Here is a 23,549-nt window from a genome sequence, read left to right on the forward strand (position 1 = left end):
TTGGCATCCAAACTGGCCCTTAATCTTATGGCCCTGCTTGGAACCGAGTATAATTGGATTTCTGAGCGCCCCACCACGAGAATAAAAAAAAAGTCCTACCAAACGTCTTATGGTGCCCGTGATTCTTGTGACCACCCGTAAGGAGAAAAATTGAAAAATGAACTATACCACCGATTCTCTGTATCGCGGCCTCGGAACCGTGGATGGGATACCGCATCGTGTGGTCGCAGATTGTGGTTCCAAACAGGGAAACAGGGCCTATGTTGTGCTCACCGATTGATGGCTCCATTGGCCTTTTTTTTCGTTGCTAGAGGTTACGTTGATATATAGGTGTGAACCACTTTGCTTCCAATGGATTGTGTAGTTTCGTTGATGTCGATTGTGTCGATAGGCAATTTGATATAACAGCTACCACTCCGCAGCAAGTGTCACACACAGGTTTTGCCGTCACATTGAGTACTAGCAGGTCGTGCCCTTTCTCCGTTATTACAGCCTTGGCTAGAAGCTAGATAGACCGAGAGACTTGAACGCTTGTATCTTTCCGCAAACACACATGGAACCTGCCCCGGGTGCGATCGCCGCCCACTGGCCGGTGGCCAGCGTCGCTAGCTTGGAAACAGCAAGCGCTTGCGGCGTGCCCCCGTGCACCACGACCTTGAACCCACCGGTCGTCACCTGCGCGACCACGGCGAACGCCCGACGTGGACGCCTAAAAACAGCTGCTGCAGCGACGGAAGACGGAACTGCTCTAGAGCACTCCAGTCACAGTCCGGCCGTTGCGACGACGACGAAGCTAGAGCTAGCGATATGTCGGATAGAAGAAGACGCAACGTCGCGCTGTCGAGTTGCGGAGAAAGCCGTGGGCCGAGCGCCGACCCAGCAGATGCAGATCCAGCCGCCCGCGAACAGACACCGGCGGGCCGGCGGCGACACGATGAAGCCGAAGCCGCGCGCGAGGAAAAGGCGAGAGCGACGGCGCGGGATGCCTGTCCTCCCAAAAGGGGAAGGGGAAGAATCTCGCAAAGCCGCTTTCCCCAAAGACTCTAATCCGTTCATCGGTCCACCAGCTGGGTGCCCGGGTGGGTTGCCAGCGAACGAGACGCTGATCGCATGCGCCGCGCCGGCGTCTCACCCTGGCCGTCCTGCCGCCCGGGGTGGCCACTAGCTCGGAAGGATCGCTAGGTCATTTTACCGGCGCGCCAATGAACCAGGTCGGCGTCGGTCGATCCGTCGATGGATGGATGGATGGATTGGGTGCAATGCAACAACAACAACAACATGCATGGCCACCACTTGCCGGCGCTAGCTAGCTAGTTGCGCGCCGCGACAGCAGCCACCACCATCGCACAGGCGCACAGGCGCAGAGCTAGCTATCCTCTATAACCCGCCAGGCACCCAGGCGTCCAGGCCCCTGCACGCCACACAAAGCTATACTACTAGTCTATGTCCAGCGAGCTAGTAGTAGGCAGCAGCGAAAAGCCAAGCAACTCTATGATCCGTTGCGTCCATTGATGCTGGGTCTGGGTGGACACACGGGCTCCGGCGACGACGGCGACCCTGCACGCGCACGTCGCGTCGCTGTCATCATCCAGCTACGACATGCACTGTCGCTAGCCTACCTACCACTACACTACTACACGCCCTCCGCCGGTGGCGGCCACCACGAGGCGCTTCCTCTCCTCGGCGTCGTCGTCGTCGTCGTCAGCGGCTGCGGCGGTGGTCGCGGCAGGGGCGAGCTCCAGCCCCGCCAGCTTCTTGGCGCGCATGGCCTCGACCCGCCAGTCGGTGCGCCACACGACGGCGGCGAGGACGAGCGCGACGCACGAGGCCTGCGCCGACAGGAGGCCGTACCAGAGGCCCCGGAACCCGACGCCGGGGGCGCCGAACGCCAGGTACACCGCCACGGGGGTGCCCACCAGGTAGAAGGAGAGGAGATTGATCCGTGCGCCCACGGCCGGGCGCGCCGTGCCCCGGAGCACCCCGCAGCCCGTGGTCTGCGGGCAGTTGCCCAGCTCGCACAGACCCACCACGGGCATCGCCGCCGACGCCAGGCGCACCACGCCGGGCTCCGTCGTGAACAGCTCAACCCACCGCCTGCTCAGCGCCACCGTCCACGCCACGTGCACCGCGCCAATCGCCAGCGCGCACCACAGCGCCACCAGCGCCGCCATCCGCGCGCGCCGCGGCTTCCCGGCGCCCAGCTCGTTGCCCACCTGCATGCATGCATGGCAATATGGCATCAGGGCCGATCAAAAACCAAATGAGCATAGCGTCACAGTGAAGCTACAGTGGATGTCGCTGTGCTGCCGAGATCTTTGCTGCTGTTCTCCTATGGTTGGCGTGCCAGCCATTCTTGTCTGTTCTTGGAACTCAACAGTGTGTTACAGCGAGCAGCAGACGGCTCGTGCTCTGCGCACTAGCCAAGCTAATCTTTTCATGGCAGCTACAAGCCACCAGTGGCTGTCCCTGTGCTGCAATGCAAACACTGTGCAACACAACGCACAGTGACATGAGAAGACCAAGCACCAACGTGGCATTGTCGTTTTCCCATGCTGTAAAAATCGGTGTGACTGTATCTAGTAGTAGGAGTAACTTCCATGGGAGGGGTTAAAATGAGGCACCTGCGAATCTACCAAACAAGGGAACCGCCATGGTTCCCTGCGTGTTTCATCAGCTTTATTTACAAACATGAAAATATGGATGGCCACACCATGTTCCATGCTGTTGCATTCTTCAATTCAAAATTGAAAAGGCAAGCCTTCCTTTTTGGTTGGAGCCTAATTATGTATGCATGGAAGGAGTGCATGTACTTGACGTGTTAGCGCACAAAATTAGAGCAGTGTAGGGGAATATGGAACGGTGCACCACACGTGGAGACCAATTTGAGATGCCCAAGGATGGCAATAGGAGGAAGCAGACTCACCATGCACAAAATTATTGCTTTGTTATTACTTTGGCAAGAAAAGAGAGAGTAGCTTTACTACGTGCTAGTATAGGTACAACTAAAACTCTGCAATGGCTCTGAATTGCATGCTAAAACTTGCTAAAAAAATGCATTGTTCAGGAACATGACATGTTAAATTCAAAGAGAGAGGAATCTGAAGAAGACGAAGAAAGAGAGAGAGAAATGTACAGAATCCTGATTTACTATGCTGAAAGCAGAGTTTTTCTCCAAAAGAAAAATCTTTGAAGTTTTGGTCCACGTCACGAAAATAATAAACAAGTGAGGAAACAAAACTTCGTGCGGCACCGTGACTGTACTGTAGTACCTGCTAGCTAAGTAGTCAAAGTTCCGTGGCATGCATGCATGGTGATAGCTGAAAAATCACGGCCTCGCCGCGGACCGACGAGCAAAACGCCGGTCCTGCGTGCGACCGCGATGTGAACCTGGCGAAAGCAAATCTATGGACCCGATCTGATGGGCAAGAAAATCCGGCGCAAAGATCTCGGCATCTATACGAATACGATCGGTTTTTCGTTTTCGCCGATCCATGTTTGAGGGTGATATATCGATGGAGGAGAGGGTGCTTACCCGGGTGGATACGCAGGCGGCGAGCGCCATGGGCACGGTGTACATGAGGCTTGTGGTCTGGATGAGCACCCCGGCGGCGCCGACGGCGGCGGCGGGGTTGGGGAGGTACCCGGCGAGCACGGTGACGACCTCGTACCACCACCACTCGAGGCAGACGCCGACGCAGCTGGGCACGGCGAGGCTGGCGAGCGCGGGGAGGCCGCTGGCGACGGCGGCGGGGCGCGCAAAGCCCTTCCAGGTGCCCTCGCAGGCGCGCGCCCAGCGGATGTAGGCCAGCAGGAACAGCAGCATGTTGGTGTTGGTGAGCGCCTGCGCCGCGGCGACGCCGCGCACGCCGAGGCCCATGCCGAAGACGAGACCGACGTTGAGCGGGACGTGCAGCGCCACGGCGATCGCGGAGCACGCCGCCATGGGCCGCGTGATGCCCTGCGACCGGAGGTACACGCGCAGCGGCTGCAGCACGGCGCCGGCCGCCAGGTCCGGGAGCGCGAACGCGGCGTACGACGCGGCGTGCGCCGAGATGGTGGGGTCCTGCCCGAGCGCCACCAGGATGGGCCCCACGTTTAGCCACAGCAGCGCGATGGGCACCGCGGCGAGGAACAGCAGCAGCACGGCGCGCTGCACGGACAGCGTCAGGAGTTCGTAGTTCCGGGACCCGAACGCCTGCGCGCACAGCGGCTCCAGCCCCGACGCGAGGCCGAACAGCACGCTGTGGCCCGTGATGTTGGTGAGGCCGATGGCGAGCGCGCCGCCCGCCAGGTCCAGCGGGCCCAGGCGGCCGAGGCACAGCACGGACACCATCGCGCGCAGGTACACCACGCAGTTGAGCGCCGTGATCGGCGCCGCCATCCCCCACAGCGCGCGCAGCTCCGCCGCCACCGACGGCTGGTCGTCGACGCCAGGCCACGCCGCCGCGTCGGCGGCGTCGCCGTCGTCAGCCTGGCCGCCGCCATTCGTCGCGTCATGCCGCGGCAGCGCCTTTCCCGGCAGCGGGATGGCCATGCCCAGCGACAAGGGAACGGATGTCTCGCGTCGTCTCTCTGCTACTAGTGCTCCATGTGAAAGAGGCAGGCAGGCAGAGGAGGGGAGGGGGGATGGCTCTGGCTTGCCTTCTGCCTTGTGCCGGTGCCGGCTATATATATGGTCGGAGCGAGGTTTAACCTGCAGGCTGTGCTTAGTATATTTATAATTACTGTACTGATCTGAATCTGACCAGGGGTTTAGCCTGGCCGTTGTTGTTAAAGACAGCACGCGGCGATTCAGCTGTGATGGTGCATGAGACTTAGGTTACTATGAAACACGCAGCAGTTTCGACGTGCCAGTTGACTGTTGCTCCATGGTATTCTGCCACTATAAAGACACTGTACCGTTTAGAACTTATTGTATTTGGCTGCAGGGACTAAAGATCTCGTTTAAATTCAGGGTGTAAAATTTTATGGTGTCACCTGAGGTGTTGGGATACTAATAAAAAAATAAATTATAGAATCCGTCAGTAATCTGCGAGATAAATTTATTAAGCCTAATTAATCTATCATTAGCACATGTGGTACCGGAGCACCACATTGTCAAATCATGGACTAATTAGAGTTAAAAGATTCGTCAAGCAAATTAGTCGTAAACTGTGCAATTAGTTATTTTTAGTCTATATTTAATACTCCATGCATGTGTTCAAACATTCGATGGGATAGGGAGTAAACTTTAGGGAGAGAAACTAAACAAGGCCAAAGTTTAAGATGTGTCACATCGTGTGTTATATGGGATGTCATATGGGGTGTTCGAATACTAAAAATAAAACAAAGTCGTCACTATTCTGCAAGACGAATTTATTAAGCATAACTAATATGTTTACTATAGCACCACATTATCAAAACATGGACTAATTAGGCTTAAAACATTCGTCTCGCAAATTAGTCTCAATCAGTACATTTAGTTTTGCAATTAGTCTATATTTAATACTCCATGCATGTGTCCAAACATCCGATTTGATAGCGACTAAAGTTTAGGAGGTAGAACCAAACATCCCCTTATTGGGGATTAAAAGGAATCAAAGAGGGATTGATTGAATCCTAAGTCAAAACATTTCTTCAATCTCTTATGGAGGAGATTGACCGAATAAGCCCTATGGGGAAAATGCCAATGGCGACCGCTAACCCCCTTTTTTATTAGACTATTTCATTATTAGAACATATACAATATCACATTCTAGTATCCACTTGTTATGTCACAAAAGATGGAAAGTATGGTCCTATCAAGGGAAAGACGCTTTACGAGGCATATTATGATGCTACAATATCTTATACAATTAGAGCGCGTTTGGTTGCTGCCTAAGCACGCCACGCCTGAGCTTTGCCTGTGCCAAAAATGTGGCATTGATTTCGGGTGCTGGACTTGCGGCACATGTTGGAGTCAAAATGAATGGGAAAAGGAGGGAGGGCTGTGGCATGCCAAAGGTGCGACTGCGATCCAAACAGGTGCAAAAAATGTGACGCATGCTGTGCGGCGTATTGCGGCCGCCATCCAAACGCGTCCTTAATTGTTGTGATGTTATCTATGGAGCTAATCTGGAACATTAGATCTTGTGACACAACAAAAGAGACGTCATGCTTAAGCTATGAGAGTTGACCTAGAGCATTAGATCTTAAGACTCGGTGCTCTAGCCAAAACAAATCATATTTTGGCTACGATCTTCTCCATTATAATGTTCTCATACGTAGAAATACCCCTGTTAGCCGGCTTTTGTAGCGAATTCTATTTGTTCTTCGCCACCGATCCATAGCACATTGCATATCGTGACGGTGCATAAGATGCATCTTCTCTATGTTTCTTATCGACCGTTTTGCATCAGAAAACCCCCCTAATTAATGAGTATGGTATATACTTCTCGTCGGAGATGGAACAACACTAAACTTTTCACGTTTTCGTTGACGTGAGCCAATGCGGACCTCCAATGTACCAGCCACTAACCTAAATGCCCCTGACTATCTATAGGCTCCGTTCGCGTGCCCTTAAATCCGGCTTGATCCGCTTCTTTTTTCATCCGGAACAGTGTTTTTCTCTCACAAATTCTTCCAGAATTCCTCCAAAACCATACCTAAAGATGATAATAAATAGTTAAATATCCTGCACCTAAAAAGTTCGCTAAAACATCATTTACTCATAAAAACGGGAAAAAGATATTTGCAGTAAAACACCACTGTCACATTGACAGTTGACCCAAGTGGATTTCCACCGTATATATGCTCCTGATTTGGCAGTTATCCTGTCGCCAGGTCTCTTTGACTCCTGGCCACATTTTACCATGGGCTAATAGTGCCTTGACCACTAGCCATGGCGGGCCCAGGATAGGGGTGAATCGTGGACGCGTGACATCATCTGAAAGGAAAGCTGCGCATCCCCGTGCACGCAGAGTCAGCCCATCAGGCGTAGGCGCGTAGCTGTAAACCCGAGCCCGGCCCAATCTAGCAGTAGCAGGCCGAAATCCCCCCACCGCACACCGGTGCGCGGCGCAGGAGCCCTCCACGCGCGCGCCGCTCTTCTCTCTCTTCCCCTCGTGGCCTCGTCGCCGACGACCGACGGCACCGACGCGCACCCCCGCCATGCTCTCCAGGCGAAGGTAAAGCGCGCGTCATCGACCCCTCCTCCAGCCCCTTCTGCCTTGAGATTTCCGCTTCTCCCGCACTCACTAGCGTCCTTCTCTCCTCCCACGCAGATGCTTCGCGGCGGCGGCGAACCGGATCCGGCCGCTCGCCAGGGCCTTCTGCGGCGCGCCGGCCTCCGGGACGCCCAGGTCGCAGGTACTCACCCCGAACACTCTGCTTCCCGTGTGCCTCTGTGTTTCGCTCCTGCTGTAGGGTTTAGGCATTCAGGGGAATGCGTCGTTTGGGGTGCTGACTGTGATTGCTCCGTCCGGAGTTACGGTTCCGTGGCTCAAGCGCGTGTCCTGGTGCTGACTCTCTCAATGAACGTGTAGGATCACAGTCACACCGAGAGGGTTGCTGGCGTGAAGGCTCCGCCTGATGTGCTCGACGTTGCTATTGTTGGTGGAGGCATGGTGGGCTTGGCAGTCGCTTGTGCATTGTGTAGGTATTGCTGTTCGTGTGCTCTCCTCTGTTTAAGACGCTGATGAGTTTGGCGCCTTGTGTTTAGTTTTGCCTGACTATTGATGCTCGGAACATTCCTTCCCTTGTTGCATCTTTTGATCAGAAATAGTATCACACCCAAAATAAGACTGTTTGTCAGTTGCACTTCTCTGGGAGCATCATTTACCTATTTACAGTGTGTTAAGTATTTACCATAGAATTGTTGCTTGTATGTGATGTAATGTATTAAAGTTGTAATTTCTCACATACTCGTATGTCCTGTATGCAGCCAATATGCCATTAACAAAACATCTTAAAACTGCTATTATCGATAGCAATCCAGCGTTGAAGTCAAGAGGTTACCTGGATAAAAACAGTACACCCGATTCTAGGGTCAGTACTGTTACCCCTGCAACCATTTCCTTCTTCAGAGGTATGATTCTGAATCAAATACATGTATCATCATACTTAATTTCAGCTGTCTTTTACCCTGCAACAGTATTTGGATTCAAGTTTGTCTTGTGTGTTTAGGTGTCATTTCATCTAGATTGACCTTTCGTGTCATTTACACTGATATCTACACAATTATGTTTGATCAACTATACCATATGACCACATTAGATGTACAGGGAAAGTAGTTCAATCAACTTTAATCAGCGTTTGGTTCACAGTTCGAGCTTGCCATGGTTTATTAGCCTTGAAGTCCTGAACCCAGCTGTCACTCACCCATTTTCTATCCATAACTTGCCACAAATTTGACGAAAAGATTTGGCTGCCACAGATGTTTGCCAAATGAATATGGTAAAACATTTCTGTCATACCCTCTCCGTTCCAAATTATAGTTCATTTTAACTTTGTCCTAAGTCAAATTTTACTAATTTTGACCTGAAAAAAATACATTAACATCTATGATACCAAATAATTATACTATTAGGAAATGTTCCATGGCAAATTTAGTGGAACTAATTTGATGCATTTTTCTATAAACTTTATCAAAGTTACTCCAATGTTTTCTCAATTTCCTATCCCGTGGGCTATATTGGTGATATGCCGGAACTTAATAAGAAACCAACATGCCAACAACTCTGTCACTCTTTATTGATCTACCAGTCGTCAAAGTTTCAGCCTCATCACAGCAAATGACAAATTTACCATCTGTTGTTGTTAGCAATTTGATCGTTGTATCGTTCTTCAATTGTTTCTGATTCATTATGGCAGTGGCAACACTACCATTTTTCTTTCAGGTCACCAGTTTAGACATCTAGTTGTGTACATTTCACTATTGGAACTGTAACAGTGACAAAGCTACCATCTGTTATTGTTTAATTTTCTGCTTTTTGTGTGCATTGGAATGTCTCTCTTCACCAAGTATAGTTTAAAAATGATACTTTTCCATTTTTATATGTGCATGGCTTGTTTTGCTACCAGAAATAATAGCGTTATTGGTAATATTCCTCATGCATGTGTGCGCATTAATGTGGCAGATATTGGCGCCTGGGAGCATGTTCAACAGCAAAGACATGCTTTCTTTGGTAAAATGCAGGTGAGGACTTAACATGCTTCTATCTATATAAACAATTTATTTGATAATGTATGGCCATTGTTTATTATGGTTTCACCTTTTGTCTCTTTTGACCAAACACATTCTTGGTGTATTTGCATTTTGAGCTTTGCTGATCAGATGCCAAGTTAGTGATGAGTTTGTACTAATTTAACTAAACAATTGAAGTTATCATTTGTGTGCTTTACATTATGCTAGCAATACCAGTGGGGCATGCAAGCCTCAGGTTTTCAAAAGGTTGTCCAGCTCAATTTACAATTTGAGCATAGAGACAGTATTATACTTCTATTGTGCATTCATGTTTCTGCTTACTATATCTGATGGCATAAAACAGGAGCTTATGTCTTTTTGGAAGATAGCTGGTCTACAATAGATGTTTTTGTATCATCTAGGCACGCCAGAGTGTCAATGTGTATATTGTGCAAAAGTACATCTATCACCTAACCATATGGGCATGCATCAGTATTTGCCTTCTCTTTTTCTTTGTCCTTCTCTCTGTTATTTTCCATGCAAACACACAATGAAATTGATGCTCCACTTTGGTAATTACTACAATACTGGATGTTTTGCTTACAACTGGCAGGTGTGGGATTACACTGGGCTTGGATACACGAGATATAATGCAAGAGATGTGGGCAAAGAATACCTTGGGTATGCTTTAATAAAAGCTGTCATTATTTTTTATCTGCTTATCTTTTTTTGTCAGTGGCCATATATTTCTTTTTGTGTTTGTGTTGCTTAGATGTGTGGTGGAGAACAAAGTGCTTTGCAACTCGCTGCTCTTACGTTTAAAGGTTTGTCTTTTCTTTAACTCTTGAACATCATAGTGAATTGTATTGCCCACGTTGTTTATGCATCATAGGTATCAAAGTAAATCTTATGGTGTATTTGTCATGGCAAAAAGTTGTGTTTGTTTTTGTGCTGCCTAAAGATCATATATTTTTTGGGACATCCCTTGGCGTATGCTTTTCGCGGACGATGTAGTGCTAGTTGATGAAAGCCGGACAGGAGTGAATCAGAAACTGGAGTTATGGCAGGAGACTTTGGAGTCCAAAGGTTTTAGACTCAGTAGAACTAAAACTGAGTATATGAGATGTGACTTCGGCACTACTACCCGGGAGGAGGAAGATATTAGTTTGGAAGGTCAAGTAGTGCCTAGGAAGGATACCTTTCGATATTTAGGATCAATGCTACAGAGAGACGGGGATATTGATGAAGATGTTAGCCATAGAATCAAAGCAGGGTGGATGAAGTGGCGCCAAGCATCTGGTGTCCTATGTGACAAAAGGGTACCACAGAAGCTAAAAGGCAAGTTTTATAAGACGGCGATTAGACCTGCTATGTTGTATGGTGCATAATGTTAGCCTACGAAAAGATGACATGTTCAACAGATAAGTGTCGCGGAAATGCGTATGTTGCGTTGGATTTGTGGTCATACAAGAAGGGATCGAGTTCGGAACGATGATATACGTGATAGATTAGGGGTAGCACCAATTGAAGAAAAGCTTGTCCAACACCGGTTGAGATGGTTTGGACATGTCCAACGGAGACCTCCATAGGCACCGGTGCGTAGTGGAATCTTAAGCCAGGATAGTAACGTGAAGAGAGACAGAGGAAGACCGAAGTTGACTTGGGTAGAGGCAATAAAAGAAGACTTAAAAGGATGGAATATACCCAAAGACTTAGCCTTAGATAGGAGTGCCTGGAAAACAACTATTCACATTCCTGAACCTTGATTGCTTCTGCTGGGTTTCAACTCTAGCCTACCCCAACTTGTTTGGGACTTAAATGCTTTGTTGTTGTTGTTGTAAAGATCATATATTTCTCTTATGTTAGTTGTAAACAGTACAAATACACCATTTTAAAAAAAAAATATGATGTGCTTACAGGTATGCAGTAAAATAAGATAATCCCAGATAGCCAAGAGCACAGGAATTTGATAATTTGGTGTCGTGCAACCCAGATTCCCACTCTGTTAGCGTGCCTTTCTTTCTGGTAAAAATAATCAACTTTGTTTGACGCTTAAAAATTTCTCCCTAAACAGGAAGAATTGGATGATATTGAAAATGTGATATATCCTACCAGATTGGTGTCTCTTACTTTCCCGTTGAAGAGCAGACAAGCAGGAATGAAACCAGCATCAAGTGAACCATTATCTATTGGTCATACTACAGAAGAGTTACATCGCAGTAATTTAGTTAAACTTGACCTCAGTGATGGACGGATGTTATATTCCAAATTGGTGGTAATTTCTTATTTATCTTCTTTTGCATTATTTTGACCTTTGTTTTGCTTCATTCCTCAATCTCCTAGTCCTATTTAAACTTTGTTGCAGATAGGAGCTGATGGTTCAAAGTCCAATGTTAGACAGATTGCAGGCATAAAAACAACTGGGTGGAATTATCCGCAAAGTGCAATTATCTGTACAGTAGAGCATGTTGTGGAAAATGATTGTGCATGGCAGAGGTTTCTCTCTTCTGGTCCAATTGCGCTACTTCCGATAGGCAACAACTTGAGCAACATTGTATGGACAATGAGCCCAGAGGAGTCACTGCGCCATAAGTCAATGAGCCCCGAAGAGTTTGTGAAGTCGGTGAACCACGCATTGGATTTTGGTTATGGGCCACATCCTCGCTCTACTGCTCTTGACCATTACATGGAACAGTTCTTTTCTGGCATTGGGAACACTGCAACATCTACAAAGGAATGCTTTGAAGTACCACCAAAAGCAACCGGTGTAGTTTCTGAGAGAATGGCATTTCCATTGTCATTGATGCATTCCCATTATTATGTTTCCAAAAGGCTAGTATTAGTTGGAGATGCTGCTCATACTGTCCACCCCTTAGCCGGTCAAGGCGTCAACTTGGGCTTTGGTGATGCTGCTGCTTTAGCAAAAGTTATTGCTGAAGGAGTTTCTGTGGGCTCAGATGTTGGGGACGTAAGTATCTATTGCTGTTTCTGTTTAGCCTTTCTGTTTTGAAATTTAATTTTGGAACTTTACAGTTGCATTGCACCTGAACCATTCTTATGATTCATAGTTGAATCATAGTTAATGCTATTTTAAATTGTTCGTTTCCTTTGGCAGCTGACTTTGCTACAACGATATGAGAAGGACCGGAAGGCTGCCAATGTGGCGATGACAGCAGTGCTAGATGGTTTCCAGAAGATGTACTCTGTTGATTTTGGGCCCCTTAATATAGTGAGAGCTGCTGCGTTCCACGGTGCTCAGTACATATCACCACTGAAAAAGAGCATCATCTCTTATGCAATGGGTGACAAGAAATGGCCACTATTTCCATGAAAAAAAAGTACTGTTCTGAAACTCTAGTTCTGAACTTGTATGATGCACCTGGTTTATAGTTTCGGCTTGTACTGAATCACTAAGAAACATTGTAGAGCGGATGCAATATAACAAGCAATCAATAATTTCTTTCAAAAGAAATCCCAATCGTGTTCCTTTTGATCTGAGGTGAATTTAATTCTTGTATGCTCACATATTGGTGTTAATTTGACCGCTCGACCTAGTTTTTGAGATTATTCGCTTTCCGTGCTCACATATCGCTTTTATTTCTTCACGGCTGTATGTATTGGAGGTGGTATGATGGTAGTTGGATGTGTGTATTTTATGATGGGACCTTGTATTTAATCAGAATCAGGCTGGGCGGGTGAATGTTTCAGTAGTTTGGCAAGGCTCCTCCGCGGTTTTGGCTCTAGGATCCTCCAAAACAGCTACGGCTTCTCCGGAGGAGCATCTCAAGAGGAGCCATGCCAAACACCGCCTAAGTGTTTCTTGAGCATTCCCGTGCTTGTCTCAGAACGTGAAGTGCCAAAGTATTTGGAAACGGAAGTGAATAAAATGGTCAAAAGTGTGAGTATATTTGGCAAATGAGGTTGCTAGTTTTAAATTGTCCATTTCTAAGTGTTTCTTGAACATTCGAGTAGTACTATATATTATATACAGTAATACGGACGGAAAATAGAAAACTACATGTGTTGATGAAAATCGTGAAGTGGCAAATCATTTGGAAATGGAAGCGAAAAAAATGGTAAAAAAGCACGAGTATTATATAGTTATATACATTTATGCTATATTTGGAATATTAATTAATTGTCTTAAATCAGGCCGTCGAAGGATTACTTTAGCGTCGGCGTTGCCTCGTATCCAACGACCGATAATGAGATTTTATCTTTTTGCCGTCCTTACGGATGGCACTCCTTCGTTTGCTAGCTTTGTACGCGTCCCTACATATCTTCCATCGTAAACAGTAACCCTCCTATGTTTTTGCCATTTTTGCTGAGGTGGCACGCCAGCGTGGCAGGAAGCCTGGGAGCCCTAACTCAGCACGCGAAATAATCATGCTGCCCTCGCCTCCTTCTTTTGTCTCTAGCCGGTCCAGCCCCGAGTCAAACCCAGTCCACTCCCCCTTCTTCCCCACTCCAACAGCCGCATCAATTCTTTCTCCTCTCACTCATTCTCTTCCCTCGCGACGGCGACGACCGATCCTCCTCACCCGTGCATCCCATGGCTCGGAGGACAGAGCCCTCTTCGTCAAGCAGCATGACGTCGTGGGCTATCAAAAAGGAAGACACCGAGAAGGAGACTGGGCTCTCGCTGATTGTGTGTCCCACATGCAAGAGAGAGAAGGTAATCGAGCTCATAGTGAGGATAACGGAGAACGACAACCAGGGACGCGTGTTCTAGAAATGTGCCCGGAGTAAAGGTTTTTCTTGTTCCATTTTGAATTTTTCTTGGTTTTGGTTTTGGTTTTGGGTTTGGTTTAAGAACCCTAACTGTTGGACATTTTGTAGATGCTTGGAAGATGTAGGTTCTATGAATTTCAAAAAGTGTACTTGAAGAAGCTGGTGGAGTTGAAGTTTGTTGTCATTGATCTTGAAGCAGGCCTGGGTGCAGAAGAAGTAGAAGAAGCTTAGGTATTTGGTGAAGAAGAAGCATAGTCAAAGTGTGCTGGGAAGAAGAACATGGAAGCCAAGATGATTTCTTTGCTTAAGATGTAGATTTTAGTGTTATTTGTTGTATGCATTGTTGCCATAATGTATGTGTTCAGGTGAATGGTTGTTCTCGGTAGTAGAAAATGTATGCTGAATAGTTAATGCAATGGAAATGCTATCTTATTGTGTTGCCTATTGTATGTTGCATTAAATGGTTCTTTTGTCATGACAACAGCCAAAAATTCCATGACAGCCAACAAAAAGATGAAATTGACAGAAATTTGCATACCAAGCTAATCCATTATCAGGTTCAGCAGTTACCATACACAACTGGTCCATACATAACATGTCCATACTGGCAATGACAGCCATAAATTACAGGTCCATACTGACACATGAGAGCCATACATAACAGATCCATACTAGCAATGACAACCATACATAATTGGTCCATCACATACATAACATGTCCATGATAGCCATAGATAATTGGTCATAAGAGTTCCTATCTCCAAAATACATACAAAAGAACAGCCATTCAAACAGTGGTTATGCCTTAGTTGCCAGCCTTTGTTGGTGTTGCCTTCTTCACCTTAGTAGCTAGCTGTTTCTTCCTTGGGGTCATTTTTTTGGTTGGTTGCACTGCTGCAGCTTCATCTGCTGGTACTATCTCCAGTGGCACTGGTTCATCCAAGTCCAGCCTCCTGTAAGTGAATAACTAGTTAGTTGCTTGTGCATCTCCCAGTACGTTAGTGGTTGGTTGATGTAAATGGAAGCAACAAACCTTTTTGCCGCCTGGTGCTTGATCCGATTCTCTTTTGTATCAGAATCAAAGAAACCAAATGCTATTGGGAACATCCAATTGTGCCCATCTATAGCATTGGCTGCAGGCATGTGTCCATTCCACTACCCACTGAAAGCAGTGGAATCTATACTAATATATGGCCTGTATCCTTGTAGGAAGCCATCTATACTCTCCTTGAATGCACAGAAAAATCTACTAAAATGAACCTTCTTGCCTACTTTGACAGTGTCTATCTCAACTACACTACCTAGGGACCTAAGCTCCATCTCTGCTTTGAATCTGAATAGCCAATCAAATGAATCGTCCCACTTACCAAAAAGTTTATCTGCAGTCCTCTGCCTACCATACCAACAAGTCTGGTAATTTATGTTGATCTTGTATTTCTTCTCGAGCTCTTCTTTGAGCTCCTTTACTCCCATCTGAGGCTTGTCTTTAAGTAGAGGCACTGCTCTCTCTGCAATCCATGCCTGGGATGCCATCCTGTTCAAAACTCTCCTTCTTGAGGCACAAGTATGCACATTAGAGTTTATTTGTATATGCAAACAAACAAACAAACAAGCAAGCAAGCCAACATTAGACTATCTTTATGAACTAAGTTTCATACAAACCACAGAACAACAGGTTAACTATATAAAAAACAGTGACATGTTCTAGTATAAAAAATAGTTAGTAATATGTACCCTGACACTGTTATCTCTCAGAGTTCTAGCTATAATAATCCATTTGCATCCTTTTGATTTGTAAAATATTCTAAACCTTGATGGATTAGATTTCTCAGTGCCCAACTCAAACTCTTTGACTATAGCGTGTTGCTTAACTGCCAATATAAAATCAGACATTGATGGATACAGTGTGCCTACAGACATGTTAGGATTGTCTCTATCATAGAAAAACAAGGACTCAATTACTTCATTGTCATCAACAGGATAACTGCTGCTTCCATTTCTTCTTCCACCTTAGGAGGAATCTCTGATGGACCATCAACACTTGCTATCCCCTCATCTGCAGCTTTGAAGCCTATGGCTTCATAGATTTGTTCCTCATCCACTAAAACAATAGCATCCCCATCTAAGTTTTCTTTAGGTAATATTGTGAAGGCTTACCAATCAATAACAACATCATCTAATTTTGTATGCTCTGGACTTCTACAGGCATCATCTATGCATTTAACATTTCCTTGCTATGCTATTACACCAGATGTGGCATGAACACTATGCTCATTTGACACATTTTATGTTGGCTGCATCTCGGTTCTGTCTAGATGATACCTTATCCTTGTCAAGTACTTCACAGCTGACATCCATTTTATTCTCATCCCATCTAGCTTCTATCATCTCTCTGGACTGCTCATCGGTAGTAACCTTTCATTCTGTCCTACTATCCTTGTCCAGACCCCAAACAATTAGCTGCTGCCCACTACCCCAAATGATCTTTCCAGACATTTCATCCATAAATTTAGACAAAGAGCAGTGACCGGTAAGATCAATCCAAACATCATGCTCTTGGTCATCCATTTCGACAGATCCATAATTAACATTGGCTGTGTACTTAGCAACGCTAACGTGGATTCTAAACGCATTGCCAGGATCAATCCTGACAATAATCATAAACAAATAAACAAACATGTGGAGTTAGGAGACATCCAACTCCAAAACACTATGGGATCCAAAAACTAGACCAAACACAACAGCACATCGAACTTACCAAGGACGGTAGTCAGTCCACTTCATCTTAACGCATACGATCAACAACAAGGGCTACCACAACGTCACTACAATCAAATGGACCACCAATCAAATCAAAACCGAATCAAATCGAAACCCTAGATTGAGGAACACAACTGGAGAAATAGGGTTTAGGGGAGTGCGGGCAGTACCTAGTATGGTCGTCGTGCGTCCAAGGAATGGAAATGAGAGTCTATGCCGCCGCCGCGTCTGCCACACCCGCCATTGCCGACGCTAGGAGTGGAGAAGAAGGGGGAGTGAACTGAGTTTGACTCAGGGCTAGGCCGGCTGGAGACGAAAGAAGAAGATGAGGGTTACATGGTCATTTCACGTGCCAAGTTAGGGCTTCCAAGCTCCTTGCCACACTGACGTGCCTATTTGGTGTGCCACCTAAGAAAAATGATAAAAACATAAAAGGATTACTATTTGCGATGACAAATATATAGAGATACGCATAAAACTGGCAAACAAAGGAGCATAAAACTGGCAAACAAAGGAGCGCTGTATGTAACGATGAAAAAATTTTTTTAAAAATTCCACGGATAATACCTTACCGAGTGGCCGGGCAAAACACGCCAGTGGGAAAGTCGCCGACGACTTGACGTGGGCGACACAAAATAACGCAGGCAGCGCCACGGCAAGCGCGTTCCTGCCGCGGGGCGGACACAGAGAGCGGAAACCGGAAGGGGAAGAAATGAGCTCCTCCTCGGCGTCGGCCGTGCCGCCGGAGGACGACGTCTGCTCCGTCTGCCACGACCGCTTCCGGATCCCGTGCCAGGCGAACTGCTCCCATTGGTTCTGTGGCAAGTCCCTTCTACTGTTCTTCCTCTCCCTACCTGGTCCCGCCGTGCCCCTCTTCTCTTTACGGAGATTTGGCTGTTCTTTCCCTAATCTGGATCCGACTGCGTGGAGGGAGATCGAGCCAGTCGGCCGATGCAGTTGGCTACGCAGAACTGTCAGCTACTCGGTTCAGAGTAGATTTGGGGCTGGTTGCCTTTCTTTTCTTTTCTTTTTCCTGTAGAAGGGTGGATTCGTTCGAGTTGTCAAGAATTCCTGGGTTTGCTAAATTGCTGCGGTTTGCGAGTCGGGTGCTGGAATTGGCCTTGATCCCTCTTTACCATAGGAGTCTGACTACGAATTAACTGCATGACAGCATGAGTCGATGCAAAATGAGGGTTTAGGGTACTGAAAACAATGGAAGTTATAGAGGCATATATATAGCCTATATAGGTGAGTAGACAGGGTAATGCTAGTTGGTAGATAGTGTCGAGCTGTCGACAACACGAATTGATGCTAAAGAGACATCGGATCTTGGAAGGGTGGTGTCATGGAATGGAGCGGAAACCGATGAACACAATACTTGTGGTAGCCGAGCCAAACAACTCTTCTGTAACTTCTGCCCGACAGAACAGGATGAATTGTTTTAGCCTTTTAGGGCAATAAGAAGCAGAAGTTAAGAGGAACGGCTGCCCCCTACAGATCAGTATCATCATCACTATTTCTATTAAAAATAACAAGCCAATACAAAGATGGGGTTATCTTTTCTTGATTTGAAATTTTGTGTAACTTCTGTGATAGGTAGATGTGTGGTCTTGTGTGCTAGAAATGACCAGACATACATATAAAGAAATGATTCTTTTTCTCTTTTTCCAAATTTGGTGAACTACTAATATTATCTTATAAATTGCGCAACGCTTACACAACTTTACTGCCTTGGAGTTTTCTCTATTACTGAATGTGGTGATACGATCATCTTTTACAGGAGAGTGCATCATCCGTGTTTGGCATCATGGACCTGCTGTACAGGCTTGCAAGTGTCCCATTTGTCGCCGCCTTATAAATTTACTGGTGCCTGCTGCTTTATCAGAGCAGGAGGATGATCCACAAGCTCATCGTATTTTAGGAGAGATTCAGCACTACAACTGTATATTTGGTGGAGCACCACGCAGCCTGACTCAGGTTGGTACACTGTCCATGAAATCTGGTGTCTTCACTATACTTTCGAGAATAATCTCGACACTTGAGATTGGTAAAAGTTGCTGCCTTTGATATTTCCATGCTGCTAGAGTGCATGAAAAAACATTGGCCAAACTCCTTGATAAACAAGGTCCGAGACAAGGTTTCGTATTGTTTCAAAACAGAATTCATGTGTCTGTTGCTCCATTGGCATGTCTCTCCCAGTCCCTATAGGATTGGGAAATCATCTTCCAAAGAAATTGGACTATTGTGCACGTGCCTTAGACATGGTGATTTTAATGGACCGTACTTTTAGCATATGATTACTTTGATCACTCGCTTTCTTTCAGACCGAACCTACTATCATCTTTGTTATCAGGAGTAATTCCTCTTTGGACTTGACATAATTAAAATGTTCTCCTGCATTCCTTGTAGAGAATGTAAGAAATTCCCTTGTTAATTGTGGGGTTCATTAGATATATGTGGCCTTCATGTTATAACAGATATGGCTATTGGAGCTGTCATAGTTGTATAAGGAATACAAGTATACAATTAAGATACAGCTGTCAGAATTGTACAATGAATATGACTACTTTTTCAACTAGAAATGTATGTCCCTAGCATCTAGCCATAAAGTCTTGTGGGAGGTTTTCATCTAACTACTTTATTTTTTATATCCCCGTTATCCAGAGGTTGCAAGACCTACCCTTCTTCATCCGAAGACTGTTCAGAGAACTAATGGATCCCCAGCGGACTCTCCCACTTGTGTTCAGGGCGCGGATGATGATGATGGTAAGTCCCACAGGATCAAACTATTCTTTTGCTTCATATTCCTCTTCAATATTATGCTGGGAAGTTACTAAGATTGGGAAAGCAAACAGGTTGCGCTGTTTCTGACCTCACCTCAGTTTCATACCATCGCCCAGTGCAATGGATGTGAGAGATGAGACCATATATGAATCTGATAAGATGATGACTTATTCGAACTTGTAGGTCGCACTGAGTGCAATTTATGTGCTAAGCCCTGTCGACATTCTTCCCGAAAGTAAGTTCACCATATTCCTAGAACAAGTGGTAGCATCTTAATAAACCTGTCGCTGCTGTTGCCTGAACTGTATCATATATTCATCTCACATCGTGGCCTTGTTTCTGCAACCTGCAGGTGTGCTGGGGCTGTTTGGATTCGTCGATGACCTGCTCATCCTGCTGATCGTGTTCCTCCACCTCGCTGCCGTTTACCGGTCGTTGCTCCTGTACCGCCACGGGGGGCAGTAGAAGTTGCTGTGCATAAATCGTTTGCTTAGCTGGTTTTCATGTGGAATTCTCTGAGATTGCAGCGGATTTGGAAGATTGCTAAGTAGATGACGTTGTGAAGGACGGACGGACGGCTTAGCCTTGTCCCTGGTCTGTACTATTCTACTATGCCTGTTTCCTCACGGTGAACTTTGGTTGGTTGATGCAAGTGATCCTCCCTCCTTTTTCGTCGCAAAAAAGGGAAAGAATTTGCCTTCGTTTGTTGGGCTTATTGTACAGACCACACACTCTTTTTCTTTTTTCATTTTTGCTTGCTTTCCCTTGGAAGTTGGAATTGGAACCGATGTTTGCATTTCAGTAACTGGATTGAAAGCTACTCTCAGTTCTCATAATTTATAGGCCCAGTTTCTAAAGCTTAGTGGGCCGTAAGCCCATTGGCTATCATGGTGGGCCTGGGGTCTGGGCCGCGACGAGTAAAAGAACAGGTAGGGGATCGCGCTGGCCGAGTGGGTGGTTGGTTGGCTCTTGCGGGAGGGATGGGATGGCGACGGCGGGCGTGTGCGGCTGGGGGCGGCTCGGAAGGGGCACGGTGGAGACGCGGCCCCGCGGTGGAGCCCTAGCCTCTTCTTCTCCTACCCGCCGAGGGAGACGCTGGTGACCTGACGAACTGAGCCCACGGACGAGAGGGGAGAAGACGGGTACAGCCGGAGGAGCGCGCGCCCGCGCACGCTGCTAAGCGGATCCACCTAGTACAGTCGTACTCTCTTGTTTTTTCCCGCATCCTTCGCTCAGATTTGTTCGCTGCGCTGCTCCCAAATTTCTTCTTGGCTGATTGCTGCTTCACCCAGTAATCGCATGGTCGTCTTCGCGTTTGCTTATCGCCTTCTTTTTGTCCTCTAGGGAGCACCTAGGAATCGCCTTGTTGCTGCATCGGGGCTTTTTTTTTTTTGGCAGTGTTCCTCTCTGCTCCCGCTACCGTTACTGATATCCTGTTAGGATTCAGGACTGATGTACGATTTCGATGTAATTGATGGAAGCCGAAACAATTCTAGGTTTTGTTCGGTTCACTACTTGCTGTCCTCTCTGCTTGAAATCACAATTAGCTTCCCTTTGTGTTCATCTCACCTGCATCGATGTTCATTTCTTATTCTTATTCTTACGAACATAACATTGATTGAAACCAGCTTTCTGCTTCTGTGCAAGATGTTGGCCAGATCACCAGCACTGCCTTTGGTGACTGCTGAAACTCCTGCATTTGGCTGCTTTATTACAGCTGTAAGATCCTCAATCTAGCTTGCTCCTTTATAAGATTGTTGGCGAAATCACCAGCAATGACCCTTAAGGCGCTTGCATCCCAATATTCCTCCCTCTGCAGCGCAATGTCTCGAGTGCGCCGGCTGTGAAGCTTTCAGATAACAATTGCGGAGGAAGATTGAATGTCCTGCAGCAAAACATCGAGCTTGGGAAAAGCCGTCGGGAATGGCGGACGCTATCAGCCGACCAAGCACAAGCTTCTGTCGTGGATGTCAATGAGGAGTGCAAACAAGTCCTCACTTCATTGGATTTCTCCAGCGAAGACGCCGAGAAGATGCTGAAGAAGGCGTTTGGATGGATCCACTCGCCGTATTGGAGCGAAGAGAGAAAGAAGGAGGTTCCAAATGCCGAGGTCGTGACTGGAGTGTTGAACTACATCAGGAGCCTTGGGCTATCGGACGAAGACCTTCACAAGTTGCTGAAGAAGTTTCCGGAGGTTCTTGGGTGTGACCTTGACAGCGAGGTGAAGCTGAATGTGAGCAAGCTGGACAATGACTGGGGAATAAATGGGAAGACCCTGCGGAGCCTTCTCCTGAGGAATCCAAAGGTTTTGGGCTACAATATTGACTGCAGAGGGGATTGCATGGCCCAGTGCACCCGCTGTTGGGTTCGGTTCTAATGATGTTTTGTTCTTCGTCACCACATCATTGTTCAGAAACTAAAGACTTCGTTTTGCAGGCTGAGTGAAAATTCAGATGAATTTTGCTGGCCATTTTTCTGTAAACTAGCTCCTGTCAAATATAGCACAATCGTAGTTTGGTGGATACTGGATAGGCAACTGTTAGTTCTTGTGTACAACAAATTCAAGAGCCAAACCATGCTGTCTGTAAAAGAGTTGCAATAAATAGGGCCAATTCCTGAATGATCTGTGATACTTCAATCATTTGCTCTTGTTCTGTTAGTAGTCCATTGTCTATTTGTCTTGTTATGAGGTTCTGTCGTTTGTGCTTTGATGCATCCACCATTGTGTTGCCATGTTTCCGAAGATAAAGATAAAAAATGTAGACTGATAACCTAGTCCTGTCTTATGGTTTTGTTCATTGGTTGCTTACATGTGATCTGGATTCTTATAGTTCCTCACGCTTATACCCTGCTTTGTGATATTGTATTCAGAATTTACTAGGTCCTTCTTAATGCTGTGTTGGCACGAGTTGAATAAAATTACTACTGGCGATTTGCAAATTGCAATGGCCTATCAGTTGAAGATGTGAATTCCTTGCATTTGGGTATGTTTTAGTGTGCACTTTCCTACTTGTTCTACAGGCTAAAATGCCCATTGAGTGAGGACAAATCATTCTTAGTTTTTCTAGGCTAAAATGCCAATTGAGTGAAGACAAATCATTTTTCGTTTTTGTTTTCTATTTTCTCCTGAGTTCAGAAATCAATTGCTGGTGCCCCGAAGAGATCAAATCCATCAAAACCACAGGAATCGTGCCCCATTGGCAACGGTGAGAGCGACCCTCGTCCGTCGTCGTCCTCCAAATATTGTCCTTGTCCGTCCATGAGCGTGAAGCCCTTGATGTCAGAACAGCCGATAACATCGAGCACGGCGTCCGGGAAGAACTCCATGCTCGCCATTCTGCTCACTGCCTCGGTGTCCATCGTCGTCAGGCGATCAGAGCCAGTTCCGAAGCCGCCATTGGCAACAGAGTCGTCGTCGTCGGGCGGCAGCGCGGGCGCGTGGCCGTCGAAGGCGGCGACGTGGCCGAAAAGCTTGTCCTTCCTGGAGAAGGAGGTGCCGCAGGAGCAGACCCAGCGGTCGCGGCCGCAGTGCTTCTCGTGCGTGCGCAGGTCGGCGAGCACGGAGAAGCGCTTGACGTTGCAGCGGCGGCAGGTGTAGCTCTTGTCGCAGTGACTCCGCCGGTAGTGGTTCTTGACGCAGACAGCCGTCTTGAGCGGCTGGAAGCTCCGGTGCTCCCGGTTGCGCTTGCACCCCACGAAGGGGCAGGAGTAGAAGCACCGGGCCGTGGACGACGGCGCGGCGGCGGAGGCGGGCTTGGCGAGCGCGGCCGCCGTCTTGTACTCCTCGCCGTGGCCGCGCATGTGCATGCGCAGGTTGGCGTCGCGCTTGAAGCCCTTGCCGCAGACCTTGAACGAGTGCACGTGCGGCGCCAGGATCTCCTCCTTGCCGAGCTCGATCACCTCGTAGGAACCGGGCGGCGGCATGCGGCCGTCGCTGTCGCCGTCGCCGTCCTCGTCCTCGGCGTGGAGGAGGTCGTGGTCGGACGAGTTGCTGTCGCCGTCGTTCGGGACCGGCGACCGCGTGGCGCCGTCGTCCTGCTCCGCCGCCGCGGCCCCGCCGGTCTCGGCGAGGCTCTTGGAGATGGAGACGAGCTGCACGGCGATGCAGCTGAGCTCGGCCGACACCATCTGC

At 47.3% G+C, this 23,549-nt stretch overlaps 5 protein-coding genes across 10 annotated transcripts; 3 read left to right on the forward strand and 2 right to left on the reverse strand.

Moving 5' to 3' along the window:
• Positions 1 to 825: 825 nt before the first annotated feature.
• On the reverse strand, positions 826 to 4,625 carry LOC136532858 (protein DETOXIFICATION 54-like). The gene is made up of 2 exons (XM_066525440.1): positions 3,533 to 4,625; positions 826 to 2,213 (listed from the first exon to the last, which is right to left on the reverse strand). Exons 1-2 carry the CDS (start codon positions 4,532 to 4,534, stop codon positions 1,626 to 1,628), a joined length of 1,590 nt encoding a protein of 529 aa, XP_066381537.1. The 5' UTR covers positions 4,535 to 4,625; the 3' UTR covers positions 826 to 1,625.
• A 2,385-nt stretch (positions 4,626 to 7,010) lies between these two features.
• Positions 7,011 to 12,614, forward strand: LOC136532854 (uncharacterized). 2 transcript variants are annotated; one of them, XM_066525432.1, is made up of 10 exons: positions 7,011 to 7,145; positions 7,242 to 7,326; positions 7,503 to 7,611; positions 7,901 to 8,044; positions 9,096 to 9,154; positions 9,756 to 9,823; positions 9,915 to 9,966; positions 11,217 to 11,417; positions 11,508 to 12,110; positions 12,258 to 12,614. In XM_066525432.1, exons 1-10 carry the CDS (start codon positions 7,129 to 7,131, stop codon positions 12,471 to 12,473), a joined length of 1,554 nt encoding a protein of 517 aa, XP_066381529.1. In that variant the 5' UTR covers positions 7,011 to 7,128; the 3' UTR covers positions 12,474 to 12,614. The 2 variants fall into 2 exon arrangements, with proteins under 2 accessions (XP_066381529.1, XP_066381530.1); XM_066525433.1 differs by lacking the exon at positions 7,011 to 7,145 and having other exon boundaries at positions 7,236 to 7,326; positions 7,503 to 7,615.
• A 4,627-nt stretch (positions 12,615 to 17,241) lies between these two features.
• LOC136532857 (uncharacterized) lies at positions 17,242 to 20,139 on the forward strand. The gene is made up of 5 exons (XM_066525439.1): positions 17,242 to 17,454; positions 18,414 to 18,610; positions 19,298 to 19,399; positions 19,601 to 19,652; positions 19,770 to 20,139. Exons 1-5 carry the CDS (start codon positions 17,346 to 17,348, stop codon positions 19,880 to 19,882), a joined length of 573 nt encoding a protein of 190 aa, XP_066381536.1. The 5' UTR covers positions 17,242 to 17,345; the 3' UTR covers positions 19,883 to 20,139.
• Positions 20,140 to 20,277: 138 nt separating this feature from the next.
• Positions 20,278 to 22,037, forward strand: LOC136532855 (uncharacterized). 5 transcript variants are annotated; one of them, XM_066525434.1, is made up of 4 exons: positions 20,278 to 20,610; positions 20,762 to 20,913; positions 21,046 to 21,136; positions 21,237 to 22,037. In XM_066525434.1, exons 2-4 carry the CDS (start codon positions 20,870 to 20,872, stop codon positions 21,792 to 21,794), a joined length of 693 nt encoding a protein of 230 aa, XP_066381531.1. In that variant the 5' UTR covers positions 20,278 to 20,610; positions 20,762 to 20,869; the 3' UTR covers positions 21,795 to 22,037. The 5 variants fall into 5 exon arrangements, with proteins under 5 accessions (XP_066381531.1, XP_066381532.1, XP_066381533.1 ...); XM_066525435.1 differs by having other exon boundaries at positions 20,278 to 20,913; positions 21,064 to 21,136; XM_066525436.1 differs by having other exon boundaries at positions 20,278 to 20,913; positions 21,076 to 21,136.
• A 512-nt stretch (positions 22,038 to 22,549) lies between these two features.
• LOC136532852 (zinc finger protein STOP1 homolog) lies at positions 22,550 to 23,467 on the reverse strand. Its single transcript, XM_066525430.1, has one exon. It carries the CDS (start codon positions 23,339 to 23,341, stop codon positions 22,550 to 22,552), a length of 792 nt encoding a protein of 263 aa, XP_066381527.1. The 5' UTR covers positions 23,342 to 23,467.
• Positions 23,468 to 23,549: the final 82 nt, after the last annotated feature.

This window comes from Miscanthus floridulus, unplaced genomic scaffold, assembly GCF_019320115.1.
Source record: "Miscanthus floridulus cultivar M001 unplaced genomic scaffold, ASM1932011v1 fs_72_2_3, whole genome shotgun sequence".
Taxonomy (NCBI): Eukaryota; Viridiplantae; Streptophyta; class Magnoliopsida; order Poales; family Poaceae; genus Miscanthus; species Miscanthus floridulus.